The sequence below is a fragment of the Lactuca sativa genome, chromosome 8 (assembly GCF_002870075.4).
Source record: "Lactuca sativa cultivar Salinas chromosome 8, Lsat_Salinas_v11, whole genome shotgun sequence".
Classification (NCBI taxonomy): domain Eukaryota; kingdom Viridiplantae; phylum Streptophyta; class Magnoliopsida; order Asterales; family Asteraceae; genus Lactuca; species Lactuca sativa.
Genome location: NC_056630.2, coordinates 143,928,951 through 143,941,485, shown reverse-complemented (window position 1 = coordinate 143,941,485; position 12,535 = coordinate 143,928,951). Strand labels below are relative to the sequence as shown.

General features: G+C 33.8%; 1 protein-coding gene across 2 annotated transcripts; it reads right to left on the bottom strand.

Annotated features, from left to right (window-relative positions):
- Positions 1-833: 833 nt before the first annotated feature.
- Positions 834-4,024, bottom strand: LOC111890251 (beta-carotene isomerase D27, chloroplastic). Of its 2 annotated transcripts, none has more exons than XM_023886409.3 (7): positions 3,721-4,024; positions 3,437-3,576; positions 2,862-2,954; positions 2,692-2,753; positions 2,417-2,523; positions 2,210-2,302; positions 834-1,018 (listed from the first exon to the last, which is right to left on the bottom strand). In XM_023886409.3, exons 1-7 carry the CDS (start codon positions 3,986-3,988, stop codon positions 945-947), a joined length of 837 nt encoding a protein of 278 aa, XP_023742177.1. In that variant the 5' UTR covers positions 3,989-4,024; the 3' UTR covers positions 834-944. The 2 variants fall into 2 exon arrangements, with proteins under 2 accessions (XP_023742177.1, XP_042753408.1); XM_042897474.2 differs by having other exon boundaries at positions 3,674-3,807.
- Positions 4,025-12,535: the final 8,511 nt, after the last annotated feature.

Below are 12,535 nucleotides of genomic sequence, written 5' to 3'. Positions count from 1 at the left end.
GTTTTAGTTTAATTTACTTATTCAAATTGAAAAGTTAAGTAGCCAATTACTTAGTTGTTAACTTGTTATGTTGTTGTGATATTATGTTTAAATCTTTAATTGTGAATTTTTAATTTTGATTTGTGTTTGTAGAATTTAAATGGAATTTTTTTGAATGAATATGAGATGTTGGTAGTAGTGATGCAAGTGGTGGAGGAAAAAGATCTCAAGCACAACCACAACTACAATCACAACTTATTCCACCAATTTTTTATCTTAATAATCTTCCTTTCATCCCGCTATAAATCAAAAATTACATTCTATCATCCCAATCAAAAGGATAAAATAAGGAGCACATATTTGATTAAATGACCTTTTAAATGAAAATGTCATCATTTTTCATCCATAAAAATTTATGATTAGAAATCAACTTTAAAATGTAAGACTTTTGCGGTAGTTAGTTAATTCTAATGAATTTCTAAACTTTTTAAAATAATTTATCTTTTTATCATTATCATTTATCCCGAATTTTTTTGTGCTACCATTTACAAAAGTTTATGGTTAGCCACTAGTAAAGAGTGGTGAACGATAGTAATGATAAATGAGGTTTAAAGTGGGTGAAAGTGTTTTTGAATAATTTAATTACTTTGTTACTTATCTATGAAATTAACACCGATAATTTTTTTTAACAAAAATATCGATAACTTGATAACCATTTTTTTTCAATTGAGAAGGTTTCTTAAGCAATTTAAATAGTTTGTCGTTAACCTTTAAGTTAAAATATGACAACTAATACCAAAAGATCCAAACAACAATATAATTTTGTTACTAATAAAAACACATGCGCATCGATATATATTTTTATAATTAGGTATCTTATATTTATTGAATCAAATCAAAATCGAAATAACATTATGAAACAATTTTGATTAAAACCGAATTAAAATGACATGCTTTTTGAGTTTTTAATCTCTATATTGATCTATGTATTCCAAAGGCTTGGCTACGCAGCTTGTATCATGTTTATGTTTCACATTACCTACATGAAATGCATATAAAAAGGGAGAATTACATAAAATTTAATAAAAAAAAAGTAAAAAAAAAATGCATTTCCATAAGAAGAGAGAGAGATAATTATCAGCAATAACAAAAGTTATTAGTTTCAACCAACATTACTAACAAGTAAAAGAGGTCGTATTTGAAAAATCACGTAAATTTGAAACGTTGAGTATTTCGACCAAAATATCCATTGCCTTTTTTTTGACAGCTCGATGGCTTATATAAAATTACATTGCCGTCTAGTTTAAAAAAATCTCATATTTTAGAGTCGAGACATCTTAATGAATTATAAATAAATTTTGAAAAATGAATCCATGTCAATATCAGAGGCTGTTCTGGCAACGAGCTTTTGAATTTTTTTAAAACTTTGAGCTTTTAGCTTTTATTTAAAAATGTGAATTAAAGAAAAAACTTTATACGTCAATACAAACTTTTAGCTTTTATTTTAAATAAAACAACTTATAATCCAAAAGCTATTTTGGAGCTTTTATCCTTTTGTAACATTAGTTTTGTGTTTTATATAAACTTTAAAAGCTAACAACTACTTTGACCGATATTTATATACAAATTAAGCTACCAATTAGTTTTTCTCAAATATATCTAAATCGACAAATCACCGATTTAAATTTTGGTTCGGGCTTAATGTTGCATGTTGAGATTTCGGCTTATTACTTAAAAAGACAAAGTAAATTTGAGTCATATATTGTCTTGAAAATTCATAAGGTTATTTTGGATAACCAAGTTAAACTGAGTCTTGTATTGTCGTCCAAAATATATTTAAATGTTTATAATTTTGTAAATTGTTTTATAACATAATATAACTTTTGTTGCTATAAAATACATTAAAGAAAAATAAAAAAGTGTTGCCGGCCTTCCCAACTCACCCTGACGCGTTGTGATGACTATATTTAACAAGTCATATGTAACTTATAAGCTAGTTTATTAAAAAAAATTATATGTAACTTATAAGTTAGTTTATTAAAAAAAATTATACTGTCGACAAATTAAAAAATAGGTTATAAACTACTTTTTAAAATCAACTAAAAGTCTAAAACTTTTATCTATTTTAAATTCTATTAAAAATTATTATTTTAAGTCATTACCCATTTCACCCGACCTATCGATTTTAGCAAGTGAAGTTGTGATTTAAAAGGATGTTGGAGGTATTTACATAATTTGTAGCAAGGTTGCTTAAATGCTGGATCATCTTGTAGCGTAGGAGGATTCTGCCCAAATATCATATCGCAACTCATATCCTCATAATCTGCAATCGTATTACTTAATTAACTAATTGCTTCAATATTTCACTTAATTAAATTGGCTATAATAAATTAAACAATTATATGAATGTATATATATGTGTGACTCATGTACTTACTCGGAACCATGTTGAATGGGACGCCGAAGGAACTCTTAATGAACTCTTGTGATGGTATCTTGCAGAGATTGGTGCACATTCCTGCGCAATTAGTCGATTCAAGAAACCTGAATTAAAAACAATGCTTAATTAATCAATCACTGGCTTATTCATAAACAAACTTACATGTACATTTATTATTTCTAATATTATTAATAAAAAAGTTACCATTTTATGCATATGTAATTGGTACTAAAAAATATATAACATGGCTGTACTACGAAATTAAGTAGTACCTGCATTTCTTTACATGAACGACATTTCTCTCGATTCTCCCTTCAAACTCAGATTCTATTACCTTACGTTAGAAAACACAAATTAGTAAAATTAATTCAGATTAAATATGAAAATGTGTATAAAGTAGATTATTAAGAAGCAAAGAAGAATGTCGAGACTTGAGACTGACCTCACATGGACCAACAAGCCAAGGGAAGAAGATGGTTGTGAAGGTGGCGAAATACTCCCTTGAGAACTTTGAAGGTGGCAACATTGTTTTGATCTGCTCAATTCAATAACAAGAGTTATATACATACATGTATATACATATACGTAAATAATATTGGTTACATTTTTTTTATTTAAAAACTTATGCCATACTCTTGTAATTTCTGTTTATAATTCATTAATATTCAAAATTATTTTTAGATGTTTAAATTAAGGTTCACTTTTTCGTTTTTTTGTCACGTTATGATCAACATGGAGCATTTAAACTTTAATTATAATTGTTTCTATAGTATATAGATGACAAAATAATTACTATTTGGAAGTAGTGTTTAAAGTGTTACAAAGAAATTTGGTTAATAATAAGGCATTCCAACTAAATATACATGCCAAATCACATGTTGTGTATTTATTTTAAAGCATATACAAACAATGGATTATTATAGTATGAAACAGACAAATATTTAAAAAAAAAAAAAAAAAAAAAACTAAGATAAATTAACTATTGGAATGGAACATTGCATAAAGACAACAACTTGCCAGGAAGGAGATAGGCCGAGGAATAGCACTCTGAAGAGCCTTCACAACAAGCTGTCGCTGTTGGATCGGGTCAAAGTTCTTGAAAACCGCTCCGGCAGCTATCACCAAGCTCTCATACCCACTCTTTTCGTTTTTCATCCCTTCGTTTTTGACAAATGACAAAAAAAACTTTTAACAACACCCATCAAAACCTAACCCGTCATCTCTCGTTTTATAACACAAAAGGTGATGGGTTACCTATAGATATTTATCTCTAGATAAAACGGAAGAGCAATGAAACGAACCGGTGGTGTCTTGCACTGCTTTGGAGAGATAATCAATGGCTACCTGATCGAACCAGGTGTCTTTATAGACTGTCTTGCTTGTGATGGTATCTTTGTTTATATTATAACTGCTTGTAGCCTCGGTCTTGAGGTTGTTAGTAGAAGTGGACGGTGTCAGTACAGATACAACCGCAAAACGTTTATGTTTGGGTTGAAAACATCGAGTTGTTGGTTGGTTGGCCAACAGGAATCCGATCCTTGGCGAAGTTGGAAAAATGATGGTTTCCATAGTTTATAATGAGAAAGAGAATAATTAAGCTTAGAGTAGTAGATATATATGTGTGTATAATGCGTCCAATAAAGACAACAAGAGAATTTTCACAACTCACTTTGTTTAGATGCCTCGTTGCCGCCTATCCCCCTCCCCCAACTTGTTTATTCATCTCTTGTTTTCCTCATATTTTTTATTCAGGTAGAATACATATGGGTTTATATTAAAATCACGAAAACTTTTGTTTAAGTGATCCATATGGGTTATATCAGAGATTCCTTTTTATTAAAAAACTTATAAAAGGCGATTTAATTTGAATATTAATAGATCATCAACTTCCATTTATTTGTAGTTTTCTGATTCCGAATATGGACATAAAATGGCATTCTTTGATAATAAAATACGTACTTTATTAAGGAATTATATTTTAAGCTATTTCACAAATAAGTTCGATTTAGCCATTTAGGTTATGTTTAATGCGACACAACTAGCTTATAAGTTATCTTATTTTTCGAGTTTTTTCAAATTATTATGATAAACTAAAAAATAGTTTATAATCCAAATTTTCAAAAAGCTATTATGACTAGTTTTTCAACTAGCCTATAAAGTTTTTTTAAAATTCTCCCATATACATCATTTATTAATTATAATAAACACATTTTTCTATATTTTTTATATGTCATTTTATACTTTCCAGTTAGTTTATCAACTAGTTTTTATCAAAAAATATTTTTATCGGCTATCAGCTAACTTTTCAGGTTATTATTCTATACATAACCTTATCGACAATTACTAAATTGGTGTTTCTAAAATGATCGGTTTAAGTTTGAAATCATTGGATGTTTTTTATAAACCTATTGTGCTATAATGCGAAGGTGTCATTTTACAAAATGAGAAGCAACAACCGTAAGAAGTTAAAAACATTGATAAAGATGTTAAATTGATGTTAGTTGATAGAATTGATTTCTAATTTCAAACAAGTAAGTTAAACTTTAAAGGCAATGTTCCTACTTCGTTATTGCTTAATTGTTATTTAATCTTCATTGTCTTTTTCTTTATTCAAAAATTGTATTTTCTTTTGATTCCCTGTTTCATCAGCGTGACACAATGACCTTTTAAATACAACATTAATTTTGTTGGATGGTGTTTATTTATTTAGTATTTACCTTAGTTTGGTGTTTATCCCGTATATTTAGTTTATCTGCTACAAAACTTGTGTAACTACTTATTTGCCTTTGGTTTTCAATGAACGTATGAAAAACTTTGATCTATACCATCGAATTTAAGATGGTATCAAAGGAGCCCTTACAACCCTAATTGAACCTTGCTTCCAAAGAAACCTAAAGAATGACAGGAGGTGACCCAAAGGACATCTAGTGGGATCAACCATGACTCACCATACTATCTACATTCGTCTAGTGTTCCCAAGCAGCTCCACGTCAACGATGTTCTTATCGATCCCATCTATGCCGATTGGTCTCAAGAGATGGAAAACTTCCTTCTTGCCAAAAACAAATTCGAGTTCGTTGATGGAACGATTGTGAAACCAGAAAAGGGCTCCTCAGAATATATGTCTTTTCTCCTCAGAATATATGTCATGGATGAGGTGCGACGCAATAGTAAAAGGGTGTCTTACTACATCAATAGAGAAAATGATACGTAACAGTGTGAAGTACACAAACACGGCGGCACAAATGTGGTCAGATTTGCATGAAACGCTTGGAAAAGAGAGCTCCCCAAGAGCTTATGAATTGAAACATAATATATTGTTACTCGACATGATGGGAAATGTAATGACCGTTATCAGGGCTAAGCAGTAGTAGATGATGTAATAGTCTAGATCAACTATTGTAACTCTTTTTGAAGTAATAAAGATAAATTATTTGAGTATTATGTGAATTATGTGCATTTATGTGCTTATTACTTATTTATAAATGTATAATAAATAAATGATAAAAATAAGCGTCAAAATTAAAGTGTTAGATAAACATGATATCTTTATATAAAGTTGTAGTGGTCGAAAAAAGGATTCCGGATATATAAAGAATGCCGAAATCCGAGTTATAACGAAGAAGTTATGACTCGTCGAAGTTTCGCGGCAAAACCGGCACGGCACCGGGGAGCGTAAAAAGTGAATTTACGATAGAGAAATTTTTAGCCTTAGCAAATCTGAACGAAAGTTGTAGAATATGTTAAACCGAGAGCGTCCATAAAAAGAATGCCCAAATTTGACTTCGTATGCGGAAGTTATGATTTTTCTAAGATTTAGCATAACAGTGCATAACCCGGAAATTCGAATTTTAGATCGGTCAATTTTCAGCCAAAATAATCTAAATGAGAAATGAAGATATCGTTAATAGGAGTTAAACGATAAAAGACAGTCGAAAACGGAGCTCGTATGCGAAAGATATGGATGAAGCTTAGTCCCTACTCTTCGAGCGCGGGGAATTCGATACAGTTTTGTAAATCCGAGATAGGAAGAGAATTAGCCAAAGAGATCTAAATGAAAGTTGTAATACTCGTAAATACCAACGCGTGGATATAAATAACGTCGAAAACGGAGCTCGTATGCGAAAGATATGGACGAAGCTTAGTCTCTACTCTTCGAGCGCGATAAATACGATACAGTTTTTGTAAATCTGAGATAGAATGGGAATTAGCCGACGAGGTCTAAATGAAAGTTGTAGTACTCGTAAATACCAACGCGTGGATATAAATAACAAAGAAAAAGGAGCTCGTACACGGAAGATACGGACGAAGCTTAGGGGCTACTCTACAATAAAATCCCTGTAAATAAAGGATGAATCCTTCCTAATTTCTTCACACCATAACCTTTCTTTCTCTCTCTAACTTCTATCTAGCCTCCTTAAACCCCTCCCAAGTCTAGGAAACCTCCTAGCACAAGAAGGAAGCCCCGGAGCGCCCGACGACTCCGAGAAGAAAAGCTTTCGGCTCGGAAACGCTATTCCCGCGAAGCCCGTTTTTTTTAATAAAAACCCGCTGTAACTGAGATACGCCTACGCTATTTTTAATATAGCTTATAATTAATTATAGTAACATTATTAGGACCTTAAAATAATTATTTAGGCTATTATTATGAGTTATATAAGAGTGTTGTTTAACGCTTATATAATAGTAATAATACCTAGACTATTAATTAGTCGCGGTTAACGTTAGACTAAACGCTAGTGATATTGATACTAGGTTTTGTCAAAGGAAATTGTTTTAAGAGTAATGAAGCGTTGTCTGAGTTCGGAATCACCACCTTACCAAGTGAGTGCATAGTCACTTTCATCTTACACATAGATATGAAGTATTTAATATAAACTACGTGCTATATGTGCATATTATCTGAATACTTGTTGTCTATGTTGATGAAAGATTTTTTTATACATGTTTTAAATGATTTAAACTATATATGTATTTTATATCTGCAAAAATGTTGGGGTAAAACATGGGTAGATGTAATAGACGATGTGTGATAAAATGATGAGATGCCTCAATGTTGTTGTTGATTCTATCATCTAGCGGAGCCTGGATGACCACCACAGACTCTTCTAGACAGTCCAGTGGAACGCTAGCAGACTCGCAACCTGTAGGTGTTTGTGAACGATGTGTTCACCGGTGTACTCCATCCCCCTCATGGTTGCCTTAAGGACATTTATTGCTGAGGAATCCCTTTAGCAGTAGTGTCCATCCCGATGATAATCCTTAGGCTAGGTCCCTTATGATAGGTGTTTAGGGACGTAAGTGAGGATAACGGGAACAGGTAATCGGGTTATTATTGGTTGATGAAATTAAATAACTTATTTATTGTGGGTTGATAACCATATGTGCTCACCAGGCTCCCAAGCCTGACCCTCTCAGTTTCATGTATTACGGGTAGTGGCTTTCGAGCATAGATGTGATGTTTTGCATGAGGGATTACGGATATAGGCATGTAGATATGAAATAATGTAGTAAGGCTTATATTGTACTGTTTATGCTTTTGATCTGTATCGAACATGACATCCCGAGTCTTTTTAAAGAAATACATTTCTACGGAAATGCTTTGATAAATCTTTATCATATTTTTATTTTGGGAACAAATTCCGCAACACTTTTATGTAAAATGTTACTCTGATTTTCAAACAAGCATAAACAAAATCGGTATTTTTTTGCCGTGAAAATGGGATGTCACAGGAACTCCGTGTCCACATACTAGACTAACCTTCAAACACTGTGGGACGAAACCTTTGTGAAAGCAAAAAGATCTGCACATACAAGGTTTGAAAATTCAAACGTTGAATTAACTTAAGATCAATATCTGCTGCTAAAAATTAGATACAGTAAAGTCTGGTAAACCAGTCTTGTCTCGAAATTAAGATATTATGAATGATTAATAAGTATGAACAATGTAAAGTGATTTAAGAACAATAAGAATGTAAAGAGAATGATTGACTGAATGATTCTTCGTATTGATGTAAAAGAGAATGTTGCACTCATACATGCTTAACACTATGGTTACGATTCCTTAAATAGATAAGGAATGACAAAAAGATAAATACGCTAAAGTGCATGAACTAAAAGACAAATTAAGATCAACAAAGCCTCTTCTGTTGATCATGTCCCATGTACTATACAATAAAACAACAACTAAGGGACAAAGTAGTACTAGGAACATTTAATGCACATTATAGACTTATATAGGAAGTAACAAAAGATGCATTTCATATAGATCTTCACTTTGGAATTGCCTTTGTGACAACCCGAAATTATTTCCGTCACGATATTCCGCTTCTGTTAATAAAACCGTTAGTATTTCCGATTTTTCCGTTGACTTTTGGATTAGGTCATTAATTTAAGACTTTTATTATGACCTCGTAAGTATCCAAACCCGTTAGAAAAACATGAGAACGCCCCAAATTATTATTTGAAAATTTTTTTGTTTCGACCACGTCGGGTTACCACAATTAAATCGGGTACGACCAAAAGCCCCGTCTAACGTCAGTATCGGGTAGATTTCCACCGAGCCTCAAACTCAAACCATATATAAAGTAGAGTGAGCCTTATTTGAAGCTTGTTCACTCTCTCCCTACTCTCTCTCCTCAAATCCAAGTTCTTGATCCAAAAACCATCCAATTCAAGTTCCAAATCGGTAAGATAACTATCCTAGCTCATAGATTAACATCTTTAGCCTTCAAATTCGTGTTTAGATTATGAAATAGGACCATAAACATGTGTTTACATCCCTGGAACAGCCTTAGGCCGCAAACACATATAAATGGGGTTTTTGAGCCTCAAAACCCTTCCAAACCACCTTTGGAGCTTAGATATGACTTAGGGGCTTACAAGACTGGACTTAGAACACCAAAAACTCATCATTTAAGGGGTAAACATGATTTTACGGCCCAAGCACATGCTTGGACCGTAAACACCCTTTCATAGGCCGTAAACACCTTTTAAGGTGTTAAGATGCCCCTTAAACACCTCCTAAGCCTTGGAATAAAGTCTAGAAGCAACCAAAAATGTGTTAGGGACCTTAAACTTGATAAAAACCACTCCCTTAGGAGTTCACGGCCGTCAACCCCCCAAGGAAAGGTTCATGGGCCGTAAACTCCTATAACATGGTCAAATGGTGCCCTAACTTCATCCTATAGCTTATACTTTGGACTAAAAACTCTTGTAATTGACCTAGGACCACCAAAACACAATAAGAATGGATACATGAGAGTTCACAGCTGTAAAATCCTAGTTTACTCCCGTAAAATCCTCAAATGGTCCTTATGTTGTTCAAATTCCATTCCAATGCCTTAAAACCAAGCCTAGCATTACCTCACAAGAGTTGTAAGACTATTTAGCACCCAAGAACACCCCACCATGAGTTTACGACCGTAAACTCATGGGGAGTTGGTCATTAGGCCGAAAACTCCATTAGGAGTTTACTCTTGAAGATCAAACTCCCTATTCAAGCCATACACACCCTTAGATGCTACCCGGGTCACTCCAAACACTTGTAATGAAGTGTTTTCGCGTCTCGAAGTGTTTATTCATATTTGATTAGTGGTTCAGGGTCTAATTAGATACAAATGTGTATCTCTTCATATTACATAGGAACCTCGTGCGTTTTCAAGCCCCAAACTGAAGTTTAATATCCAAACCGACACATTCCTCGATTGGTGAGTTCATACCCCTACACCTTTTTCTATGTTTTTCAATGTTTTCAGGGGGGAATACAAGCAAAAGTACAAAGAAATCTTGTACTCAAACTTATTATTTTAAATTGAAATGTTTCATATTTTGTATGCTTTTAACACTGAAATCCGTATTAACCAACCGTTTTAACTTGCAGAGTTAGTTTTCAAACCGTTTGTGAATTCCGTTATAAAATGTTATATTTGACATTTCATCAATGACTTCCACATTATTACTGTTAAAAGTATGAACCTTAGACCTTTAAAAACGACATTGGTAACACTCCCCCTAGATACGAGAGTGAAGGACTAATAACATTAAAAATTAGAATATTAGAACCGTCCTTGATAACACTCCCCCTAGATACGAGAGTGAAGGACATGATAGTACTCCCCCTAGATACGAGAGTAAAGGATTAATAAAACGGAAATTTTCATATTAGTAATGTCAGTTTTAAATTCATTAATCTTAAGATTAGATACACGTCCTTTGTAACACTTCCCCTAGATTCGAGAGTGGAGGACTATCCCTGTAACCAGAATCTCCTAGAAGAAGGAGAGCGTGACTTGAGTGTATAGATCTATACGGGATTGACTACCCCGCACCTGGCTGCTAGCTACAGCCGAACCGAAAGGTTCAAGAGTGACAAAAGTCATAAAAAGATAGTGGCCCCGTTCCGAGCCTTATCTAGTATGTAGTATGGTTATGGAACTCGCAATCAAGATTATGAAAACTTTTCTACTTACTTATTAGTTTTATATACGTGTTAAGACTAATGTACTTTTCAAGGATATCAGACTTTCAGGAAATTTCACACAAACACATTAAATATGGTAGATACTTTTACATTACATTCAGGACCGATAACCAACCACAAACTTTTAAGGAAAATAAGGGTTTTTCCTGGGATAACAGAACTCGTTTATAACTAGATCGTGTAGTAACCAGATAACAAACTGTTCTTAACCAAACTGTGTAACAAATGGATAAACAAACTTTACTTATAAGAAAATATGGGATTTTCTTGGATAACGACTTTTACAAAAAACCAAAGGAAACTTGTTCATTTTCAGAAACAAATCGTTTATGAACTCACCAGCTTTATGTTGATTTTCAAACTGCTTGTATTCTCATGTCCACATTAGACAGGTACCCTACGACCTTTTTGGGGAAGACGGAGCGTATAGAAGACTCGTCTTAACTTTTGTTCATATGATATATATGTATAACACTTGTAACACTTTGATTTCAAACAAATGTAATACTTCTATGTAATGTAATGGTTGTGTTTACTATGCTTACTATGTACATTGGTTGCGATACTTCATGACGTCCTCCGCCCCGGAACGTTTCCGCCATCGGTTTCGGGGTGTGATAGATTGGTATCAGAGCCCTTGTTTATAGTGAACTAGTATACCAAACCTTACATGGTATAAGACTATAAACACTAAGGGGCCGAAGTGCTCTGAACTAAAAGTATACTTTAAAATATAAATATTTTTCAAAAGTATACAAGTATACCTAACCGTCGGAATCCGTAACTTCGAGTAGAACAAAACATAAGTAAATGGGTGTTGTATGTTGCAGTTAAACCTGGGCAGTTATGTAGTCATGTCTAGGGTCAATATAGCCTGATCAACTATATTCATTCGAGACACGTCCAACATGTGCTTGGGAGTGATTGTGGTGTTCAGCATGCCTAAAACTTACCCAATACCCAAACAACGAGCTGTCGTCGCAACGAAACGTGAAATACTATGGGAGTATTTCTAGAGCCAACTTCGTTATAGAAATCCTCATTCCAGTGTTGCTTCTCAATCATTCCTTTAGCGATAGTTTATCTGCTTTGATAACTCTTTCCTGCTTCATCGCTTAATAGAATTCGATATCTGTCATAATGAGATATCCCTTGTATCATATCTCTTGATTCAATTCAGAGGACTTACCATCCTCTCTTTCCTGATCTTTTTAGATCAAGATGCCTCCAAGAAAGAGACCCATCTCAAAGAACAACAACCCTCCGCCACCATCTCCTCCCCAATTTGATCCCATAATATTCCAGGCAGCTGTTACTGCCGCAGTGGCAGCCGCCATGTCTCAAATGAACCCTGGTGGCCCCGGTGGTCCAGGAGGTGGTACCCAATCTTAAAACCAGGACGGTGGCCAGGGACACCGGAAGGAGTGTTCCTATAAGGACTTTATGAATGCGAAACCCACATCTTTCAATAGCACTGGAGGTGTCATTGCCCTAACCCGATGGTTCGAGAAAATTGAATCTATTTTCGAAATATGTGCCTGCTCTGAATCGGATAAGGTGAAGTTCGCCGCCTGCACGTTCACCGATAAAGCCCTGACTTGGTGGAATGGCCGAGTCAAATCCTTAACCCTACC

Bases quoted from the DNA above. Each gene is read 5' to 3' on its own strand.
- LOC111890251 (XM_023886409.3), bottom strand. From the start codon at position 3,988: ATGGAAACCATCATTTTTCCAACTTCGCCAAGGATCGGATTCCTGTTG. The intron at 2,754-2,861 runs GTCAGTCTCAAG...TTCTAACGTAAG, and splicing joins GGCTTGTTGGTCCATGTGAG to GTAATAGAATCTGAGTTTGA. The intron at 2,303-2,416 runs GTAAGTACATGA...ATACGATTGCAG, and splicing joins CCCATTCAACATGGTTCCGA to ATTATGAGGATATGAGTTGC.